This window comes from Cyphomyrmex costatus, unplaced genomic scaffold, assembly GCF_001594065.2.
Source record: "Cyphomyrmex costatus isolate MS0001 unplaced genomic scaffold, Ccosl1.0 scaffold164, whole genome shotgun sequence".
Taxonomy (NCBI): domain Eukaryota; kingdom Metazoa; phylum Arthropoda; class Insecta; order Hymenoptera; family Formicidae; genus Cyphomyrmex; species Cyphomyrmex costatus.
The window spans coordinates 201219-225447 of record NW_017275653.1 but is presented as its reverse complement, the minus strand read 5'-3'; the positions used below and the strand labels follow the sequence as shown (position 1 = coordinate 225447).

Below are 24229 nucleotides of genomic sequence, written 5' to 3'. Positions count from 1 at the left end.
GGAGGCACACGCGACTCGGCGGCAGATTCAATTTGCGCGCGTGCCACCCGGGAAAAACTATGATTTGCCAGTGATTTTCGTGGGTCAAGGACTGTCCTTTAGTAGTGCGATTTATTTGCAAATCGCGGGAACTTACGCCAGTGATTTCCAAAGGAGAACAACATCTAGGTACTTCAGATATGGCCCAGACTTATAATCAGAAGAAAAATGTGTACAGCATCGATCAGATACTGGGTCATGGCAAAGATGAAGGTACGGCAAAGTAGCTTTCTTTTTCTTTCAAAGAAATACGCGCAAGTTATTTGTGTGAGTGAATTGGAACTTTTACAGTATTCTCTATACTCAATGTGTTGACTAAAATAAATTTTTCAATCATAAAACTATTTTTTTTATTAAATAGAGTAACAGACATACATTGTATGTAATTATACTGTAATATTAAGAAGCAAAAGAAAAAAATAATCGTTGAAATAGAATTAAATGTGAATATCTACAATATAATGACATAACTCTAAATTTTTTCACTGACAAAGTTTTATTGTGAAAGTTTAAACATTATTACTATATAATCAATGATGATTTTAATCATAGACATTCATTATTTAACTTTCTTCTGACAAAATTTAATTATAAAAAAATATTTCTAAGAATTACTGCAATTATTGATTATGATTTTAATTGTGAACATTCATTATTGATAAATTATTCTATCCTTTCTCGAAATCAATTGTTTATTATTTCGTATTATATAAAATATTATTTGCATAGAAAAATGACACTTCAAAATAAAAAAGTACATTATTTTAATTTGTTACCCTGAAATCTTTAGTTATTTTATTTATTTAATTTTTTTGTTCCGTTCCTATTGTTTCTATTGTTATGTAGATTTTAATTATATCTACATATATAAGTATTTTTCTTTGTAATTATTTGTTAACTGGTCAATAATATATATTCGCGAATTGAAATTTACAACGCGTCTACTTTGATGAAACAATCACGTCTTCGTTCACAAAACGATCGTGTATGATTGTAATGACCGTAAGATCGATAAACTTCACTCGCTCTCGGAATACTTAACTCGTTAACAAGGAAGTCCGTTACTACCTTGATTTTACTACCTCGATACTATACAGCGTCGGGCATGCTCTTTTTTTTACTACAACAAAGTAGGTTATCTAGAGGTGAGCGAACACTGATCGAATAAATGACAAATTAACACAGAGAATACATTAGATTAGGTAATATAAACTTTTATTTTAATTTCGAAAAATATTCATCATACAGGATAGAAAAGAATATTTACAACTTTCAATTTGTTTATGAGATAGGAGTTATATTAAAAAGAGCTTTTAACAAAAAATTTTTACATTTCTTTTGTTATTTATTCGTTTAATTTATGTATCTATCTTAAGATGACACATCTTGGTAAAATGCGATTATTATATTTGCCTTATTTTATCACCTGGACTACATTTAAAAAAAAATATCTCGCTCTCTCTCTCTTTCGTTTAAACTTTAAATATTTATTTTAAATATTAGTGTGTATACTAGTTCAAAGAATAGACTTCTTATTTGATAAAAGTGTACCATACAATAGTTACTTATTCAAATGATCATTAGCTAGTTCTCGAAGTTAATATAAAGATAACCTTATTTTGATACATGCATATCTAAGTAAAAAGATACTTTACAGGTATATTTTAATAGAAATTTATTTATTCTCTCTCTTCTCTCTCTCTTTTTTCAAAGGTATATACATTAACAGAAATTAATTGTAAATTTACTATAAACAATATAAAAATAAATATTTATCGTTTACAAATTAAGATAAATATATTTGTTTCACTATATATTATCATTCATATTTTGTAATTAATTTCTGTTAATATGTACTTTTGAAAAAAAAGGCTAAATAAAGTTCCATTAAAATATATTTATTGTATAAGGAATCTTATTCATATAGATATAAAAATAAGGTCATCCTTAACAGTAATATTTAATCTTCAATGTTAGTGATTATTCATTTTAGTTTTCTCGACAAAAAATTGCTGAGAATTCTTAATATTTTTATAGTTATTTCTCCAGAATTTTATTGTTTGTAAAAGAGAGCGTACAAACGTGCAAATAACAAGTGAAAGAAAAATACGGAAATTTACTTTAATCTCAAAAGAAAGAGAGTTAAGAAATTACAACTTCAACTGCAGATTGAAAGAATTGCAAACTTTAACACGATAAGGGAAGATATGAATCTCATAGAATATGCCGCTAATCTTAGGATTGTGCGATTAAAGGCAACGTAACGTAATTAGGTCGTCGCGGGTTATAGAATCTGTGGCGACGATCGGTGTAACGTGAATTTACTACACGTTGTTGCGACACGCGAGTAGTAAATTGCATGCGCGTGATTAGATTGCGGAGAGGCGCACGAACGGCGGATTGTTTCGATGCGTTCACTTTTGCAGAATCGTCATGGCGTGATAAACCGTGTTATCAAGTTTAAAGAACTACATTGTTACGTGTACAGGTTGAGCTACAACCGTGGCTTATGGGCAAACAAAACAAACGGCGATCGTTGTACCCCACGTTTTTATTAAATGCACGAACACGCTTTTGCCTTTTATCGCTCGAGTCGTTTTTTATATAATAATATTGTCTTATTAGAGAGAGAGGGAGAAGAATATTGCGATCAATAACTTACTTTATGAACTGTTGTAAATGAGGCTATTTCTGGCTTTTAAGCTTCAAAGAAATAATCAGAAGTATATAATTATTTTAATAACTTAATAACACTTATAATTTTAAAAATAGATTTTTTTATGAATATAGATACAAAGTTTATTTTTGTAGAGTAATATTAATAGAAAGATAAAAGGTCAAGATAAACAATAAAAAGGTGTCGATTAGAAATAAATGTAAGTTGTATTTTAAAATGTAACGTCTTTATAATTTTATTTTATATGTATTTTATGATTTATCTATTTTGGTTTGTGTTGTGTTGTGTGTGTGTTGTGTGTGTTTTGTGTGGTTGAAGAAAACTCAGTGAGATAAAATTATTTTATTATTGCTAGGTACGTTTGAAAATAAAATGTTCATTTTTATGTAATACATTTATTTATGATTCTTTCTATTACTTACTTTTTTAGCTATTCTTGTTTTTCTTTCTTTATTTCTTTTAATTTTTCCAATTAAATAAAATTATCATTTTTGAACATTCAGGAAAATATTGAGATTAAACAATTGTAACGAACAATGTCGTTTTTTTGACATGTTTTTTGTTATTGAAAAGTTTTTAAGAGAATGATAAAATGCATAACGAAGAGTATCGTGCAAACGCATCCTGATTTTCAGATCGTATCTTATAATTGTAATGATTGAACGATAACGTTATTTTCAATGTTACAATTTAAAATAGTCGGCTCGATAATATTTTTATCTTGGATTTTTTCATTCTTCGTGAAGAATATATTTTACTGGAGGATTTACTTAATTTTTTATTTATATGCGATCAACGATAACTGCTGTAACGCGAATTTACAGCACGACGTTAGACACGCAAACATATACATATATTGGACGTATATTGTTCCTGTGCAGTATATAAATACAGAAATGTGACACGTAACGTGTAAGAACAAAATAATCATACGAACAATGTTCTGGATATTATAATAAATGTATAAATTACCAGAAGCGCAATTTATGTATGCTTGCAGTGTTTGTACATTCTCAGGCGAATCGTTTGTATCTGAAAATAAATAATGGTACAATTGTCATATGCATATTTATATTTGCTATAATAATTGTAGATATTTTATGGCCGTAGATATTTTTACATTTATTTTTACATCATCATTATTTTATAATCATTATATATTTATAAAAGAGAAAGAGAAAGAAAAAGAGAGCAAAAAGATATACGAATTAGGAATTTTATATAATGTAAAATAAAATTTAATATGAAATAAAAATGCACGGCAGTTCTGTAATAATTTGAAAACGTCAGTAAACAGCTTTATTGCTGAAATTATTAAATCAGATTATAAAATCACGAATCGAATCTTTATTTGAGTCAACAGGGACCATTATGAAGTATTAATAATATAACATACTTTATACGATTATCTATACTTTTCATTTTTGCAAAAATGAATATGCATATTTTATTTAAATAATGACATGTCTATTTACTCATATTATTCCAGTGTATTCAAGACAAATATCTTCTCTTTAAATTCATGCGTTTTTACGTGAGAATCCTAAGGGACCTTGTATTTTATACATTTTTATAAATGCGCATTTCACAATATTTTTTTTGAAAACCTATGGTCTCGTCGCATTTTATCTCGTGGAACACTCGTGGCCAGCGTATTAACGTAAGTCTTCTAAAGGATTTTATTAGATTTTCAACATAAAGTCCTCGGCCACTTATAATCCGCTCCTGTCTCACGAAAGTATATTTCGTCGACTGAACGGATCGCAAATCCCTTTTAACGCTTAACGCTTAGGCGTATAATCCGCATAGACGCATAGGCGCACGGCTGTTCTATTGGTAGATGATTCCAAATTGGTCTGGCCGTACAAAAATATTTTTCATTCTTCTCTAATTATGCTAAATCCAAGTTGTAATAACAAGACAAATTTATTTTGTACATTCGGCCTAAAACTTAGATTGTTTTTTCCTCCAATTTTTACAATTTAAGAAATGTTAATTAAGCAAAATGCCAGAGTTGTAAAATTTTGTCCATGCTACGAGGGAATCTGAACGTGATGCGTGACAATATGTGTATCTCGAGAAATTCTTAGGTAGATAATACATTACTTCTAATTTCGTTACAATATAATAAAAATGTGTAAACAAAAGCAAACGATTTTTCTTATGTATTTATTATAATAATATTAATACATTATGATTTTTTTCATAGATGTTTTACTATATTTTTGAAATTGTCTCATATAATGGAAAGAATTTAAGATCCGCTTATAAACGTGATACCAAGAATAACACTTTTAGATAATACCATTTTCTAAGAAAAAGCTCATATGGTCGAGGAAATTTAAAAGACTAAGTATAAGCGTTTAGATACACAAAACAATGAAGATTAAAAACTTTGTTATTAAAATGTTATATAAATTATATCCACTGATTATATCATACAACTAATATTATTCTTCCTATTAATATTTTTCATGGATTGTTAAAATGATTAATTTGTATTTATGAATCGTTGCTATTCCCCTCCATCATCTCAATAATTATGCAGGCGTTTTCATCGATGACTTCATGCCTGCAGGCGGTTCTTTGGCGCTTCACGATGTAATGATTCGCGACATGTGCCCGATCGGCACGGTAAATAAATTTTTAATTTCGCCCTGTGCAAGCCTCACCCTCTCGACTATCCCTACCCTGCCTCAGTCGCCTGGTCCACATCAGGCGTCGGCGCACCGTAGATTTAATAAAAAGCATTGGAGAGCTAAGCATCAAGTGGGTACTCCATTGTGCCCCAGCATAAAAACATTGAAATCTCTCTATTCAGCTTGGATTAGTACGACGATGCCTCTCTCTGTGCGATATGTATGCGTACATGTGTGCGTGCGTGCGTGCGTGCGTGCGTGCTTGTGCCACCGACGGCGTACATACGTTTTCGATCGTATCCCGATTCATCCTATCACAACTGCTGGCTATGTATCGACACCGAAAGTAGGATTAGCATTATTACGCACGAGTAGTAAATGCTTGTCTAATTAGTCCGAGTCGGAACGCGTAAAAGGATGTGCATGCGTGTTGCTGGGATTCTTCGTATGATCTCATGGTCATTCGAAAAGATTACAAAAGATTTTCGGTTGCCGAACGAATTTGTTAAATTGAAGCGCTCAAAATAACAAATCCAAGGTATAAGTAAACTAAATTATAATGAAGGGCCAGAAGAAAAATAGGATCTAGGCAATTCTCGATAGAATTCATTTGTATTGTAGAGGGAGGGAGGATATTTTTAAAGTAACAGACATCTGCATGGTTTTTTGGAAATAGTTTTACTGAAAAGAGATGAAAGTAATATTTTTTTTTTAGATCAGATTTATTATTTTATATTCATACCGTACAAATATATAGTTAAAGGGTATTTAATATATAGTTAAACGGTATTTAAATATTTGACTAAACACAACAAGTTAATTAATGACGAACGATCAGAGCTAATTTATAAATAAAAATTAATCGTTCTATTTAACATTCAGTGAGATAGATTTTATTTATTAAACTGGGTATTATACTTCGAAGATATGGCACAGCGTAACGTGAAGTGATTTCGAGGGAAACGTTTACGAAGCAGATTATAATTTAATGTGAAACTAGTCGAGGTATGTGCACGTAAGCGGATATAGACGAAGTTGTAGCTTTGTAGTTGCCGCTTCGGTCTCAGATCGTTATCCAATTATAATAGGTATATTAATCTAAAGAGCTGTATATAGTCAGCTAATTAATAATTAGCCTAGTTCGCGGTAGTAATGAGGGCGCAATCTATGTCGATTTCATCAATAGATCGAACGTTTGAGTCTTTTACAACATGTAGATTTGACAGTATACCATTTACGTAAAATTTCCACTTACATAAAATATTACGGCTACGTAAGATAAAATAAAAAAATGAAATCAAATATTTTCTGATAGTTGGTGAATTGTAGTAATATTATGTTTTTCTTTTTTTTTTTTTTAAGAAAAAAGGCCATTCCAAATATTCTGCAAACAAGTTTGACCACACGAAAAGCATCTCGATATTTTGTAAGAGACCTATAGAAAGATGCTTGTCTCACAAAAGACGAAAAAGTCAGAGAAAGATCGCATGTATTATTGTCAAGATTATTGACAAGGGAAAGTTCAAAGAGAAATAATAAATCGCGTGGCAATTTGTGACGAACGCGTATATATAGTATATATATATATATATATATATATATAATACGTACACAATATATCGCTTCTTACAAGTGTCAAAGAGGTAACAAGGTTTATTGCGATGCTCGATTTTTATCGGCTGCATTGCTTTCGCCGCGACATTACCTCGATGTATTTTTGCGGAGAGAATCCGTGAGATATTTCCGCGCTTTTCTGCTCACGCGAATATCGCACTCGGTGTGATATCTTCGCGGCATCACGAGCCGATGGCTCGTTGCCTGCGAGCTTCATTTTTAAAACTCGTTACGATGAATTTATTTTTAACGCCGTCAAGTGCCTTTTGAAATTATATGCAGATCAACCGATTTGTTATTATCTGAACGTTCATGCAATATCAAGCGCATTGCACGAGCGTTTTTCAAACCATTTTTTTTTTTTGCGTATCGATTTGACCGTTGTAGAGTTGCAAGTTTTATAGCAAAATCGTTGAAATAATCGTCGTTGGTAATCGTCAATTATCTAAATTTTTTTTAAATACAGAAAATATAATATATAAATAAACGTTTTCTATTTATTAATAAATTATAATAATATTAAAATAAGTTTGCTCAATTTATTGGTAAATTAATTTTGCCTCAAAACTTTCGGAGACCCCAAAGATTTCACTATTTTATCATAAAATAGCTCTTATCTTTCATACATGATTATCCTAAGATGATCGCAAGAAACATTTATTTTAAAATCAACGTATCACACGATTCGATTTCTCACCTGAAACGAATCGACAATCTACATATATCCGACTACTATGTCTACGTGTAGTTTACTTTAATAGGGCTTTAAGCCCTCGTTAATGCTTGCGCAAAGACGAAACGAGTATGATCATGGTAGGAAATATGACTGGGGTACGAGGCGGGCGCGATTGTAGAAAGCCCGGAAGGGTATGCGTTGCATGGGGGAGAGAGGGTTGCAAGGCTTGCTGCTGTATCGCGAGAGGGAGAGGAGAAGGAGTGTGGAAGGGTGTGGGCAGTATGCACTCGTGATATTTGCTAATCACTGACAGCGACGGCTTTTAAGTACTGTCGAGCACATACGTATAATGTGCGCACTTACATTTGTAGGGTATTTCGCGGGCGTGTACACGCGGGCGCCGCCAGATGTATGGAGCGGTGCAAAAAAAAAAGAGAGAGAATGAAGCGTCGGGTGAGGCTTAAAAATTGGCAAATCCGCCGATCGGACGTCATCGGCGTATCGGTTATATCGGTACCGGTCGTTGTGCGGCTTAAAAATGAAATTGCGCCCGTATCTCCCCGCCGCCGCCACCGCCGCCAGAGTTGGCATATCAGGCAAAACGACAATTTCGTTTTGGCAACGCGAGCGATATGGCTTAATCGCCTCCCGATCGCTTCCCGCGCTCAAGTATCGGACGTACTGTTTGACATATACGCGCGTTTAACAGGCGAGGATGCGCCAAATAAATTTCGAGGATTACAAATTCTCGCGTCTTACGGAAGATTCTTCCTCTCGACTAGCTATAAAAGTTTCTTTGATTTGCCGTCGCATTGCAGCGCGTTACATTTGACACGTGGATCTATAAAGTATGTTTAACAAATTTTGTGTTAAATATATTGATGTAGTATATTTTTTATTATTAGTTTTAAATTATTATTAATCTTACAATTAGTACACCACGCACACAAACACACGATAGTATCTTGACATCCCGTGCGTTTCTCTTCTTTGAAGTACTAGGAACACCTAGGAACCCTATAAGTAATAATGGTCTCTACCTTTTTTTTCCTTTTTTAAACATACAACCATTTAAATACTTTCTAAAGATGCCAAAGTATACATGCAAAAATTATTCACTAATTTCTACATATTCGTATAAATGATGAAAATTAACTCATATACGAATGACTTATTGTGTGTGCATGGAAAGAAGTATTTTGTTCAAGTATTTAAAAATTTAACTAGATACAGTATGAAAATAATTTGGTTGGACTGTCAAAATAATTGTATGGGACGCTCAAGTATAATAGCAACGCTGTAAAAAGTTTTAATATTCTAGCAATTAGCTTGAACATTCTACGTAATAATTATTTTTATAGTCAACATGGTGATGCGTATCTGCGGCCCTGGGAATTTTTTTACAGCCCATCAACTCATAGCCGAAAATATAAAATCATATTTTCTGTTTTATGTAAACATTATGCGGAATTATTCGAAAGACTTTTACCTATTTCTAAATATTTTTACATATTTCTATTTTTTAGTAAAATCGTGTTCTTTTTTTCATAAAAGTAAAGGACTGGAAAGTTATTACGTATATACTATAGGTTCATATTAGACAATCATCAATGTTCTTTGTCAAAATTTTTCGTTAAAATGGATTCTTAGCGGAAATCAAGATGAAATCGATAAGCACTTTAGAGTTTACTGTATCACTGATTTCAGACCACGCGACATCATCCGATGCTGTGGTTGATGGTGGCGATATGGAGCTCGGTCACCTGAGCGATCATCAAATCAACGACGCACTGCACGATCCATTAAGTCTGGGTGAGTCCGACCGACCACGCAAGGTGCGAAGATCGCGTACAACTTTTACGACCTATCAGCTGCACGAGCTTGAGAAAGCCTTCGGGAACACTCAGTACCCGGATGTGTTCACCAGGGAAGAACTGGCGATGAGATTAGACCTTTCGGAAGCTAGAGTGCAGGTACTTTTTATAAATAATTCATATAAAAAAAACATGCCGCACGAAAAAAAAATATTGCGGTAATGAGGAAAATTCTTTCAAATGTTTAGATAAGAAGATAGTAATATAAAGTAAGCTTGAAAGATTGACGGTTCTTAATTGAGAAAACAAGGATTATGAGTATATTAGATAAGAAAGATTTCCAGAAATCTGTTACAGGAATGCAAAGAATTATAAGAATATCAATTGAACTGAAAATTTCAAGTATAACGACTTTTAAGAGAAAAAAATATATGAATGTAGACATGAAGTTAAATACGATGTTAAATATAATAAGGATTTTAATTTAAATAAACAGAAATTTATATAATAATGAAATCTATTTAATTCTTATTTATGTATTTTGCGGGAATAGGGATATACATACGTAGGAAAACTATTGTGGTAGATAATAAGAACAATTTTTGCAAAATTTGGATAGGAAGGTAAGAAAATAAAATAAGTGTTGGAAAGTTTAGTCACGACTAGGGTTATCATATCTAAGAGGGAGAGAGAGAGAGAGAGAAAGAGAGAGAGAGAGAGAGAGAGAGAGAGAGAGAGAGAGAGAGAGAGATTAATCTGCCTTTACGATTGGTAATTCTATAATCACGGTTCTTAATTTGGCAAAAGAGTATATGAATATACATATTAGACATGGAAGGATTTTGACTAATTTATATAGAAATACAAAATAGGAATACAAAGTGTCCTGAAAATTTCAGGCACAACAAAAATTTTTTTATTTAAGAAAAGAAAAATATGAGAGTTAAAGATATGGAAAGATTTTAATCTACATAAATGGAAATCTATATAATTTTGAAATCTGTATCATTCTTGTATATTGTGGATATAAAAAAATACAAGAGGTATATAAGTGGAACGAATGTAGCAAATGTCTGATATAACTCAAAAGTCGATGAGTCGTGTTTTTACAATATTTTCCGTTATTAAATATCGTGTTTCATAAAAATAAAACACAGTCGCGACACTTCGACTATCATGTACTTTGAAGAGATATTAGTTTATGCCGCTTTCGCAATGACTGATTCAAATATTCCACAAATGCGGCTTGAAGAGAATGAGGGAAAGAAGTCAGGCCAGATTTTGCCAGACAGTTGCAGAAGTATAATTAACCTTTCGTCGCTTTGACTGGACGAATTCACAAAGCCCGTGAGGCACGCGAGTGTCGCTGAGTTTCGCGCATTTGATAGTGGCAAGTTTCGTAAGTAGTTTTAATGACGAGTTTTAGATTCGGTAAGCAGGATAAAAATTTAAAAGGTTAATTCAGACCTCACGTGTAATTTTCATGTTAAATATGAGGATTATTAAAAAAATTCGAGGCACAATAATTTTTTGCTTACATGGCGATAAGCCATGTAAGCAAAAAATGCTATATGAATAACGTTTGCAACAAAACATACAACTTGAATTTATATTATTATAATACTTTTTTTTGTTTATTATTATAAATCAAAATTTATTTTAAGTAAGTAAAGAAAGGGCCAATATACAGTCGACAGATTTTGGTGTCTAATAATAAATAATACTTTTATGTGTAAATTCTACATCTTTCAATTACTACGTATAATATTATTTACCAGTAAGCGCCGTTTACCATTGAAATTGAAACGTAATCGTAAAGCTAAAATAATATTACATTTAAATTGATCGTCGTTTAATAATAATGCTACTAGCATTTACAAACCCCGGAAAGAACTTATTGTTAGTTTATAAATTTATTTTATTATTTACAAAGAATTTGTTCGTTACATTTTTTGTCTCGATAAAATGTTTATACGGAATTATACAATTACAGTGATTAATGTACAATAGCGTCAACTAATTTTCCATATGCAACAATTTTCATGAAGATCGATTAATACGTTGATTGTACGAAGTTTGAGGAACATCACAAGCATCCTTGAGCGCTTGCAGGATTACGCTTTGGCGACTCAGCCTTAAGGCAAGTCACTTAACTAATTAAAGACTATTGTTCCGTGCCGCCGTTTTCCATTTGTATAATTTTGCGAAACACGCGCTATGCTTCGAATTCGTCAATGGTTAATTTCACTGAAGATAGAGCTATGCCTCGTGTAGAGTAATAATCTGCTTTGGATTTTAAACCGGGGCATCCTTGAAAATTCGAGTACGTTGCAGCATTGGGATGTAATTCAATTCACAGAGCTTGACTAGATCGTTTCGTATTTGTACTTTCCTTTATCTCCTTTTAATACGTATTATATTAAACACAAATTAATTTTCGTAGAATGCAAGAAATATTTCAGTTTGCAATTAAATGACGCTACGTATGTGATGTAAATAATTAAATTATATCAGTAACCCCAATTATTCGCAAACTGATAACGATAATTCGTTCGAGTATTAATGAAATTAATGAGTATAAATGGTACCTTCATCTGTATTATACGTAAATGAATACAGAAAGAATATCATAGTAGCAATAATTGTTAACAAATATAAAAAAAAAAGAATCTTTTATCGATTTGTTTTTAAGGAGCCAATATTGTCGAGTCAGTACGTTCTTAGAATCATCCGATTCGACTGTTTTATTCTTATATATACGACAAAAGAAACTTATATTTAGAAGAGAAACGCACACTTACGCATGCATTTTCTATACGTATGTAGCCATGGATGAGTGCGAGGGGTTGCGTGGGGCCGCTGGCGGAAGGGTGACGATGACGTTGAAAAGAGACAGAGAGCATTCCGATTGGCCCATTGTGGTACAGCGGAGCGACAATGCCGGCAATTGGCCGTCGCTCGACAAAACCGCTAAATGATCCGCCGCGGCGCACAGTGGTGCCACGGCCACTTTATTTCAATCTAGGAAATCCTCCATACCCCTTCCCGCCCCCTCCACTCACGCGCCAATTCCAGATGCGAAATTACCCCATTTTTCGGTATTAACGGCTGGCCGATGTATCGACGACCGGCTGCGTATGGTAATGCAATCGCGAGTCGTTTCTGACGTTGCCTACACCTCGACAGATGATTTGCCATCGTCGGACGCTCTGAATGGAATTTTCATGGGCTATCGTGGACGTTGCGACGCGACGCAACGACTTCTCACGAATTATTTACGTTAAATCTGCGTTAAAAAGATAATGTCTTCTTTTAACGTTCTTCTTTTAATTTTCTTTATCTTTCTAGTTGCCTTTTATCTAACGCAAATATCACGATAGCGATGATTTCCGAATTGTATAAGTGTATTCAATTATCACGCCTTGAGAGATATATATTTTTTAATATTTTTTAATTAATAGTTTTTAATGGAATAAAAATTTCATTTAACATACAGTAGTATAGTGAAAGAGTTTATGGAAATCCTTTTTAAAAGGTCAGTATTATGCTAATTTATAGAAAAAAATTTAAAAGTTTAACAGAAGAAAGATATTTAGAGATTTAAATGTGACGTAAATCGATCTGCAGAAATATTGCTAATTTCTATGGTAAATTGTTCAAGAATTTAATAGGGCAGAGTTATGGAAACGCGTTGGCGTTGCAAACTTTCGAGTTCGTGGTGGGTCGCTTAAATGACGCAAGGTTTGCGAGCACTTAAGCGTTAGGGGCTATTCAGGAGCGATTAAATAATTAACAGCAATTAGGCAATTAAATTTCCTGCCTCCTCCCCCCCGTCACGCAACATTGACCTCTTTCCCGAACTTCAACATTATTCCTCTCTTCTCTTCCTAGATGCCACTTCCTACTCTCGATGTACCTTCGATTTTCTCACGTTGCCTTGATTTTATTCTGCAGTATGCTCGAACAAACTTGCTTATTTGTCTCAATCCAAGAGATTACTATATGTCATCATTTCATTCGATTTTCAAATCAATGTTGTTGTACATGATTAGTTATAATCCTTGCAGTTCTAGATAAGCGCCTTTTTCAAAGAAAAAATCTGATTTAATAAATTTATTTGCGAAAAAAAGTATTACTTATTCAGATGCAACGAATTATTTAGATGCGAAAGAATGTCTAACCATTTTATTATGCAGAAATTTAATCTTGTGTTATATATAAGTATTATTTATAATATTAATTATATAAAGCTGCTAAATATTAATATTATTATATACTTAAATATTTATCGTCAATTTATTTATATTTATCTAAGCTTTTATAAATGTTTAAATATTGTTTATATATAAAAGTATATTCACATATTTTTATATATTTTGCTATATATGTTGTGCAGTTTTTCTCACACTAAAAAAATCTAATAACATCTCTTTCCTTTTTCTCCTTCTCTTTTCTTTTTCGCTGCCTCTTCTGGTACCCACGAAAATTTGTAACAGCTCGAGTGGAAAGCGAAAGTATTTATACGGCAACCGGACCAACGATAGGGTCGTCAGGGGTAGACGAGAATAGAGCCGGAGGCAGGGGTTGCTAGCACTCAGGGGTACGAAGGAAATCAGGATAATTGTTAACAATTAGCTTAATCAACCTCGAGAGTAAGCTTTTGTTGTTGGCTGCTCTGATACGCGCATCTGGGGTTCTCATGGGCTTCCCTTCTCTGCCAATTTTGGATCTTCATGACGAATATCTTGATGTTCTGATAATTCGCAATCAATAGAGATCACGAATTACTTTTTAACAAATTAATTGAATTTAATAATTTAATTGAACAAATTGAGACTAATAATATTTAATTTTTTAATGGTCGTAATACATCGCAATATTGCACAATATTTTTAATGTTAATTATTTGAGATTGAATACTTATCTTGTAAAGTATTTTCTTTTTGCTTCAGGTATGGTTTCAAAATCGGCGTGCAAAGTGGCGCAAGAAGGAAAAGGCTTTGGGCAGAGATACGAGTTTTATGCACGTTGAACAAGGCGGTAAGTTTAAGAAAGACAATAATTTAAATTGATCTCGGAAGCAATATGACGTCTAACGGAATTATAAAAGGAAACTTTTAATTAAAAAATTTTAAGAGAAACACTTTTGCGATTGCTAATTATTAAATATTTAATTTTACAGAATTATTTGAAACATAATACGATTTATGCCTCAAATTTCTTTAGATACCTAAATAAAAATACTTTTTATTTCGGAAATTAGATGTCATATATTTTTTCTTTTTTTTTTCTACAATAGCGTAAATTTTTTCGCTGTATTTTTCTTTTTCTTCGCTTTTCTTTTTTTCAATAATTGAACAATCGTGAAAGCTCGTTTTCGATCATCCTTACTCCTTCGCTTTACAACATGTGCGTTACGCTCGCTAATATGTGCATGAGAGGACGATAGGGCGCGCAAGTTACGAAGGGTAGATGTAATCGGCGACAATTACGTCTAATTTTAGTGTTGGCTGTCGCAGCTATCACGTGCAAATAATATAGAATAGAAACCTGGTCACGATTATTTTTTCATGAAGCACTCTGAATAAAGCTTGTACATCGAACGGATAATATTAGAGGTAAAAATAATCTAATGACTTTTCAACCTTGCGGTACTATATCGCATAATGATCAGATTTATTAACTATATTCAACACATAACGAGCGGTCTTTTCAATTTCATTTTGTATTTCAAATTCAAAATGTATAATGAATATAAATTTCACTCAGAAATATTTCTTTAACAAAAAAATTTATATTATTTCCTAATAAGCAAATAAAAATAAACATTTTAGAAATTTTTTAAATATACTAACATATAAATATATAAAATATATATTTGTTAATTATGTTTTATTTTCTGAAAAATAACTATAATATAACAAATCATTTCCATATTTTCTAATTTAAAAAAAAATAATAAAGGTATAGAAAAAAAACGGAGATCTTTTACATGATTTATTGTTTCCCGATTTATTATTATTCGAGAATATTACATATAAAAAGACTTTTTTCCCAAACAAATCTAACATATTAATATAATGTTAATTACATGCTTTTTATTGCAGCTTTTAGACGGAATTGCTTATTTAAACAATATAAATGAAGATATGTGCAGTTTTAAGAATAAATCTAATAAAAAGGAGAATAAAAAAGCCAATTAAGAGTCGACGCGGTTATCTGTGCGTAAATAATATTTATTAGATATATTAAAAATGTTTACACACGTTTTAATCAAGGTTTTCGGTCCCTCTCAACGTAAAAAAAAATACAAAAATAACTTTACTAACTTATAATACAATTTAAACGCATTACTAAAATATTGTTGAGTCACAATTATCACGCATTAAATGCGTACAAAAACTTGTAAAATGGTCATTTGGTTACCGCAATAGTATGAGTTCCCAGAAATAGTCTAAAAAGGTCTAGGTGTTATTGTATGACAGTGATATCAATGTATTAATTGGCAAATAAACTAATGTATAAACATTAGTCATTTTTAATAAAAAAAATTTTTGTATAACGCTAATGTAATTTTTGTGACAATAATATATCAAATTTAGTAAGTTCACTTTTGACAATTAATAATAAAATTAATTCATTCTCATGGATTAATAACGTTCCAGAAAGAAAAATGTTCTTGAGTTGTATCACTTTTTTCAAATAAATGAATGGCATATTAAACAATAATTACATAAAATTATATTTTACAACAAAAAACTCCTCGGGTGACTATTCCTGGACTAAAATTGTTCAGAAACAAAAAGTCGATCTATAGTTTTGTCCGAGAGAGAATTTGGAGTTACGTCAAAGGAGTAAGCAAGGTCCATCGGAATTCTGTTTACAGGTGTTAACGAGTTGTCCCTTCACGCGCGGTTATTGCAAACGGCCAGCGGCGTTCCCGGCACGGATTCCTCGGGTCCACCGACAGGCGCATTTCCTTGGTTCATACCTCCGGTTTTCCCATCGCCCTGGCCACCGAGCGCACCTAAGCTGCCGCCATTACACGCGCTCTTGTCGCAATACATCGGCCTGCCTTTGCCGCAGAACCTGGCGTCACTCGGCACGATGCTTCCGGTCGGTCTGAATCCGAGCTCGTCGCTGAATCACAGCAGCGTGAACGGACACTCCTTGGGCGGCCACTTACACGGTCATCCTTTGAATCTCGGTGTACAGAACATACCACAAAACCTAAGCTCGAAGAATGATAGGGAAGAGGACTCGGCGTCGTCCGACGACGAGATCAGGAAGCAGAGCGCGGAAGTGCTGAGAGTGAAGGCGGAAGAAGCGCTACGCAAAGCGGACAATTAACTGTGAGAGCTTACAGATTTTTGTAAATACCTTTGTGAGGACCTCCTCGGTTTATTCGAAAGCCGTTTGATACTAACGTAAACATTTCGGGCGTAAACATCCGCGAACCTATAGTATCCTGTATGAATCAGAAAATTATTTTGTTTGTCAGGATTGCGAGAGCATGGAGTCGTGTCGTTCATACAGTTCGATAGGCATTTTAATATGTGATGCATCCCGGAAGAAAACACTTTCGCCAATGTATTCTAGTTAAAAGTTAAAAAAAATTGACAAAAGGCTTTCCGTTATAGTAAAGAATCCTTTTATTTTTGTGTTTTCTTCCGGGACACTGTAGAATCTGGACTTAAGATTCGAAAAGAAAACAGACTACATTTGATACATTTTTGTGATATATGTGGTATTGGTAATGTGTTATTAATTTTGAACATATTTGATCAGCAGCTTAGTCCAATCGATAGATTGTTCAACAACTTACACAATTTCAGCGCTAATTATAGACATTCATATAAGACACAATAATAAGTTTACCAATTATAAATCAATAATAATTAGTTGCTGATTGAATATACGCAATCTTTTTTATTTAGAGTCTTCAAAATAGGTACTTCAAAATTGCGAGAATTTTATTGAATAACTGTGAGTTTGTCCAAAAATATTCGACAAAAATAACGGAATAATTTGTTATTTTCTTTACAAACAAAAATTAATGTTCCGTTCGTGAATTTTATAATTATTTTAATATACAAATGTGTATAAAATATATTTGTGTGTTAATTATGTTTTATATAATATTACATGTATATGTAATATTATTTTGTTATTAAATAAATTAAATGTATTCATATACAGGTACAATATTTCGGAAAATTACAGCTAGCAGTTTACAAGGAGACATTTGATTGTTTATTTTTATTCGCGATTCAGGGAAAAACATCGAAATAAGATTTAACAGATAGCAATATACATACTGCAATCAGGCATCATTATATTATTGTATATAATGAGTTATGTACCATTATTTATGTTGTAATTATTTAGCATTACTCGTTATTTGACAATTTACATCAATAACGTAACAATCTATTTCATCAATATCTGAAACTAATTACTTCTCTCTAGATTCCTAGATAAATCAACCTGTATGGGACTAATTGTTGTTAATTATGTTATTGGACCATTGTTTAATAATTTATAAATTGGATTTAATTATGTTTTAATTCTCTAAAAGAGTATACAAAAATTGCGATATATCATATTCATCCTGTGTCACAACTGCCTTATCCCGTTTGTAAAAAAGACAGATGAGTGCAGCCGCGTAAAATTTCTTCCAAAAGATCAAGTGCCGTACAGGATTGTCGGAGTACGTATCAAGTGAAGGAAGACAGTGAGAATGAGAGAGAGAGAGAGAGAGAGAGAGAGAGAGAGAGAGAGAGAGAGAGAAAGAGAGAGAGAGAGAACGCGAGGAAGTTTTGTAAAATACATGTATCATATGGACACTAGATATATATCATGTATACATATGTAACATATATATCAATATAGACTTTGTGTAAATATGTAGGCTCATTAAGCTAAAGAAATATATTAAACCTACAAAGAACTCCATGTAGAATTGTTTATTTCGCAACTAACATTGTTTATCAGCATAAATTGACAGCCGACCTCAAAACCAATCCTTTCTCAAGAGATATAAAAGAAAGTATAAAATTTGAGATGAGTAATTAATTAATTAAATCTTAAATATTATTTATTTCTTAATTAAATAATCAAAATAAGTGCACAGTTTTTTAATAAATTAGAAGAAAATGAAATAGACATATTTAGTTTAATAAAAATGACGGATAAGGATTAATGAAAGAGAGAAAGCACACGAAACACAACTTACAGATAATAAGTGCCTACTGAAAGCATCCAAAGCAATTATTTTTCATGTATACTCGTACATCTTCAAGCGTAGTGTATATATAATAGTACATATACTATTATAATAGTCTTTATACCAGCGTATCGCGATTAATAAGCCGCAGGTGCCACGATGCGACTCTTTCGCACCCGTCAATTTCGGCTTCAACTACCCTAATTCGTCCTGTCCGAGGGCAATTCACACGGGGGCGAGCTACAAAATCGCTTCCGCGTCATTAATCATGAAAAGATTTGGCGTATTGGCCGCGTCATTACGACGATTTCCTGAATTCCGCGCAGCTGGCGGTGGCCCCGCACGGACCCCCGGATTCTCACGGGCCCCGCGCCGACTGTGTCGCGCGCGTGTAACCGCGCGCCCCCGCCTCTCGCAACCCCCCTTTCCACTCTGTCCCGTTTCAACCCGGGCTCCGCGTTTTCCGCCGTTGAAAGTGAATTTCGCTCGTGGGCGGGAACGGGCGCATCCCGACGTGAATGCCGGTAACACGCACAACGGCAATTATAATCCGGCCAATTTATCCGCGTTATCAGAAATTTATCTGTCGCAAAGGGCGAAGGCCGCGCGACGAATGCGAGAGTTAACGTTATCGCCTGGCGTTATCGCACGGGAAGGTAATTATTGCACCACCTGCTTGGGACGCGCGATCCGCACGGACTCGATAAAGTACACAGATAGCGTGCGGCTGGGTGAATGATATTTCATTTTGAAGGATTCGAGCCTCACAGGCGACTTTTCTTATAATTATTTCGAATAATTATTTAGAAAAAATTAATATAGCATATAATAACATTTATAAATATTATTTATATCAATTATAAATATAAAATATTTTATATATAAACATACGTATAATGTCGACACAAATGGCAACATCGGATTGTTGCGATGAGTAGGTGCCCACCTTCGCGGGTTTTTAGGCGAAGAAACTCAGGATGGCGCACTCGAGAAACAGCGCAGACATTTTGTATTGCCACATTAGGTGAAGTACGCGCACGCTTTCGAAATGTTCCGCTTGCGTTTTAGCTCAACGACCGTGCCGCATAATGCCGCAAGGTTCCGCTAAATGGAACCACTAGAAGAAGGAGAAAGAAACGCTCAAGGTCCACTTCGCCCCGATTTCATCCGTTAGACGATATCGCTAAATTTCGGTTTTGGTCCTGCAATCTCGCAGCGTCTTTGGGATATTCGGCACAAATACGTTAACCTTTTTTACAAAGAAATAACATGCATTAGAGAATACTGATAATCTACGGTGCTAAACAAATCTACGGTGATAAATGTTTTTAATAATAATTATTAATATTCAAAGGCTCCAAATTTAAATATGAGAAGGTAAATAAGCCTATGTGAGCCGTCACAAGTTGTAAAGTGTGTGTAAAATTGTATTCTTCAAAAAAATTATACAGACGTTTCGACAATTGATTTTGTCCTCTTCAAGTGCCAATCTTATAATCCAGAATTTGTATTGATTGTGATAATAAAATAAATTAAAATTTTTTAAAGAACAAAAAATCTAATGTTTCTTTTATACTTTGTCTTTTTCTTTCACGTTGCAAATCATAATCTAAAGATATTTGATATATAATTTATGAATTCTGCGTATAAATAGGTTTCATATTCTTATTTCAAAAGATAAATTATAAATTAATAATTTTTTTTAGAAACATGTTATATGTACAAGGCACGTATAATTGCGGTCACTTTCTCCCTCGAAAAAAAAAAAAAGATATTTGCGGCTTTAAACGCTTATCCGTCTGTTTCAACAGATTTCCACTATCCGCGTTTCTTACTTTTTTTACAAAATGCTTCAGTGTAGATGAAGGATCACAATTGAATACCACTGATCGCGATCGCGGTTGTTACGAAGGACAATTAGATTAAAAGCAGCGCCTCTCGCGGCGGCTTGAGATCCATTAGTGCCCATTGTGCCACCCCATTTACACCCCCACCGACTATCCCCCATTGCTCCATGCCCTTCTCTCCGGAACAGAGCACCCGTCTCGAAGCCAGGTACTTATTCTCAATAGTAATATGCTCACTTCATATTTCTACCTCTTCGTCCTTCAACGCTTCTGTCTCCCGACGAAGTCTCGTCTCTCTTTCCTTTTCCTTTCTTCTTCGGCGTTTCTTGACGGCAGCGAAAATCACTGGCAGCGATGCTGTTTAAAAAGGTTTTACCGTCTTGCAAAAATTACCGCGAAAACTTGACACATTCTAAATGATTTCTATTAGTAAATGTGTCGTGATAAAAACGGACATCGTAATTATTGATATACTAATTTTTTCTTCGAGTCTGTCACCATAATTACGTTACATGTTTATCAATTAAATATTGTTAAAATCTTTTATTTCTTCAATACAATTGTATATAATTCCGTGATAAAAAATTACATAATAAAATTCAGAAAAATTAAAGCCATAAAACCCCTCCAAACTATTAAATTTAAAACGACTATTCCAAAGTTGTGTGTGACATTCAAGATAAAGCATAATAGAAAGACATTTGATATTAATAACAACTATACATTATTTTTTAATTAAAAAGTGTATACGACGATTTATAAATAATAGAACATTTTTAAATTAAACTGATTTCCAATTTAATATTAATATTTATAATAAAATTACAAATATATGCAGAGAGCTTTATGTAATAAAGCTACAATTTTACGTATTAATTTGTAGAATTTAACGCGTAATAACTCGATATCTTTCCATTTGATATTTCGTCCATGTAAACATTGCAGCAAACATTATTATGGTTTCTACGCAAACTTCATATAAATGACTCGTGCAAAACCACCGACTAATTTGGGTGTAAAGTCGAAATAATGTTCCTAAGCACGTATATAATACATTCGCAATAGCTGATGCTTACCACGATGGTTTTGCGTAGGTGGAGATATAATGCTTAGAATCGCACATGAAACGCTGCGATATTTTTCGGCGCTAATAATTTGAGCGTCATTATCCGGAATTAACGTTGCCTCCGCGAAATAATAATCGCTCTTGTGCGAGTACGCTCAATCTGATGTAGAATTCATTTGAAATTTGAAATATTAAAGCATATACAAGCGAATTTCCGCTTTTATTATCATGCCGATGTTTATCTGTTTAACGTTCCGTTAATTCACGATGTAATTAATCGATAAGTGTGGTACTTCATAGGAAATAATTTCATTCAAATTGTTACGTCCTTCGGTTTCGTCGCCTACGTTTTGCCGGTCAGCTGACAATGAATCCGATCGATATCGTGCCCAGCTGATCGTTACGAGGCTGCATGCCTGCAGGAAGAAAATAAAAGATCGTTTCCAAGATTAACTAGTCGATATCTTAAGTTCAAAGCAGGCTTCAGAATTCGACTAACTGTTCCGTGTTACAAACTCATGATCCAGGACTAACTTTTGAGTTTGTAGCGCTACGAATTTTAAAATTCCCCCATTTTATTAAAAATAAGTGAAATTTAAAAGGCTTAAAAACTTTCTACTTTCTAAAGATTACTGTCTTTTGAATTTGGTAATTTTAAAAAAAATATATACTAAAAGAAACACAATAATTGACAATCATCATTACATTCAATGAAATATTATATTATTCTTATAATAATAATTGAGAAGTACAATTAATTTTTTCGGATCCCCAATTTCAAAATCGCCCTAATTTGTAGCGAAGAACGCGAAACTCCCCTGCTGCGGAAAGGGTTCTGCGTGAAGGTACGTCCTGCGATTCTTGCTGACGAAAGCTCAGGGACCTCTGGCAACCACTCTTGTTCACACGTTGTGAAACTGGGTGTATGGTTATGCTTAAAAATTAGTTATGACGCCGCGCCCGACTCTACGTACACATTAGGTGTACACACTTCATTAAGGCCATTAGAAGGCATCAGAGCATCGAGGGTGCCCAGCAAGGCGACGATCAGCGGTTTCAAAAACGATCTCTTTCTAGTCCTCGTCGTCTTTTCAACCCCCCACACGAGGGGTGATCAACAATAATGGCTTCTGCGCTGATAGGCTTACGCTCAGAAATCGTGGGCTTTCCGAGCCTGAGGCCGTCTTGAAAAGTGATATACCTGCAGCTTACCGATTTGGTCGTATTCGTACTTTAATCTACAACGCAGACATCGCTGAATCATGGAACAACATGATTTCGAATGTTGAATTTTTACCGAGACATAAATTATTTCAAACAGTTCAAATAAATTCCCGTGCAAATGTTAGCTACGATTTATATCGTCTATTAGATTAGATTATTAAAAGAATTGAAGATTAATTTGTAAAATATCGCGACGGTTTGTAACACAACATCGCAAGTTTTCGCAGTTTTTCACGAACAGCGCAACGCTTTATAAATTGACATCGTAATAAATTGCCCGCGAATTAATTTAGAGAGATGAGTTTGAAAGAATGATAGACCGTGTCAAACTGTTGTTTGGCTTGAAATTTAATTTCATTGCACTCTCGCGCTTGATTCCCGCGAAAAGCGCTTTTTATAAAAAAAAAAAAAGGTGGGAGAGGGAAGGGACGACAGAGCGCGATCGGATACACTCCGGCTCGTTGAAAAGATCAAAGCGCATGGAATTCTAATGGGTCGTGGAACGAGGCCTTTCACACTCGATCAATTTTCTCGAATGAAGCGGTTTTCGCGGAATAAAAGGTGCATTAAGGCATGCTCGCATGTGACGGGTATCGGGAGTATCCACGCCGGAGTGCGATCTTGCGCGGGGTCAAGAGTAGTCCCTCCCCATCAAAAGGAGAAAATTCAGCGTGTACTCGCAGATCGAAGTCTGGTGTACCCTTAACTCTTTGAGGAATAAGTATATTCTTCTGATAAAGTAAAATGCAATATTTCTTATATGAGATAGTTATTGAGGATTACTTGGAAAATTGAACATACTGAAAGAAGATCGTGTCAGTTTTTGCACTTTAAAAGTATTTCTCATTTTTATTTCTACAATCAGTGTGTACTATAGACTTTTTTAAAATGAAAAATGTTATTTAAACTAAATATTTATGTATAATATTGCAAAATATATAAATATATGTAGGTATATAATATAATGCAAATTACTGTACGTACTGACGTCATTGTTTAAGTGGTATTGAATTAAGTGGCTTTTGTCTTTGTTTAGGAATTTACATTCACATTCGAATATTAGAAGATCTTGAACCCTGAGGTTTAAAAAAAACTGATTTTATTGTGTGAAATACACATTTTACAAAAATTATACTTGTAAAATAACTTCACCAGATAAATTTTAATTGTATTTGTGTGATAATGATATCAATATTCATATAAAATTATAAAGTTAAGTGATTAGGTATATATACATTATGTATAAAAGAGAATTTTTTAATTGATATATTTATATACATATGTATGTTTATACTCTAAGATAATATCAAGTAAATATATCAAGAAACGAGGAAAATTATCCTAAATGTCATCGTAGGCAGACACTTCGCTTTTTTCTGTTTAAGCGAAAATTGATCGTTCCGGTTC

The 24229-nt window shown here is 33.4% G+C and overlaps 1 protein-coding gene across 1 annotated transcript; it reads left to right on the top strand.

The window, feature by feature from the left end:
• Window positions 1–153: 153 nt before the first annotated feature.
• On the top strand, window positions 154–16809 carry hbn (aristaless related homeobox homeobrain). Its single transcript, XM_018537092.1, has 4 exons — window positions 154–252; window positions 9353–9618; window positions 14412–14499; window positions 16346–16809. Exons 1-4 carry the CDS (start codon window positions 180–182, stop codon window positions 16807–16809), a joined length of 891 nt encoding a protein of 296 aa, XP_018392594.1. The 5' UTR covers window positions 154–179.
• The last annotated feature ends 7420 nt before the right edge of the window (window positions 16810–24229 follow it).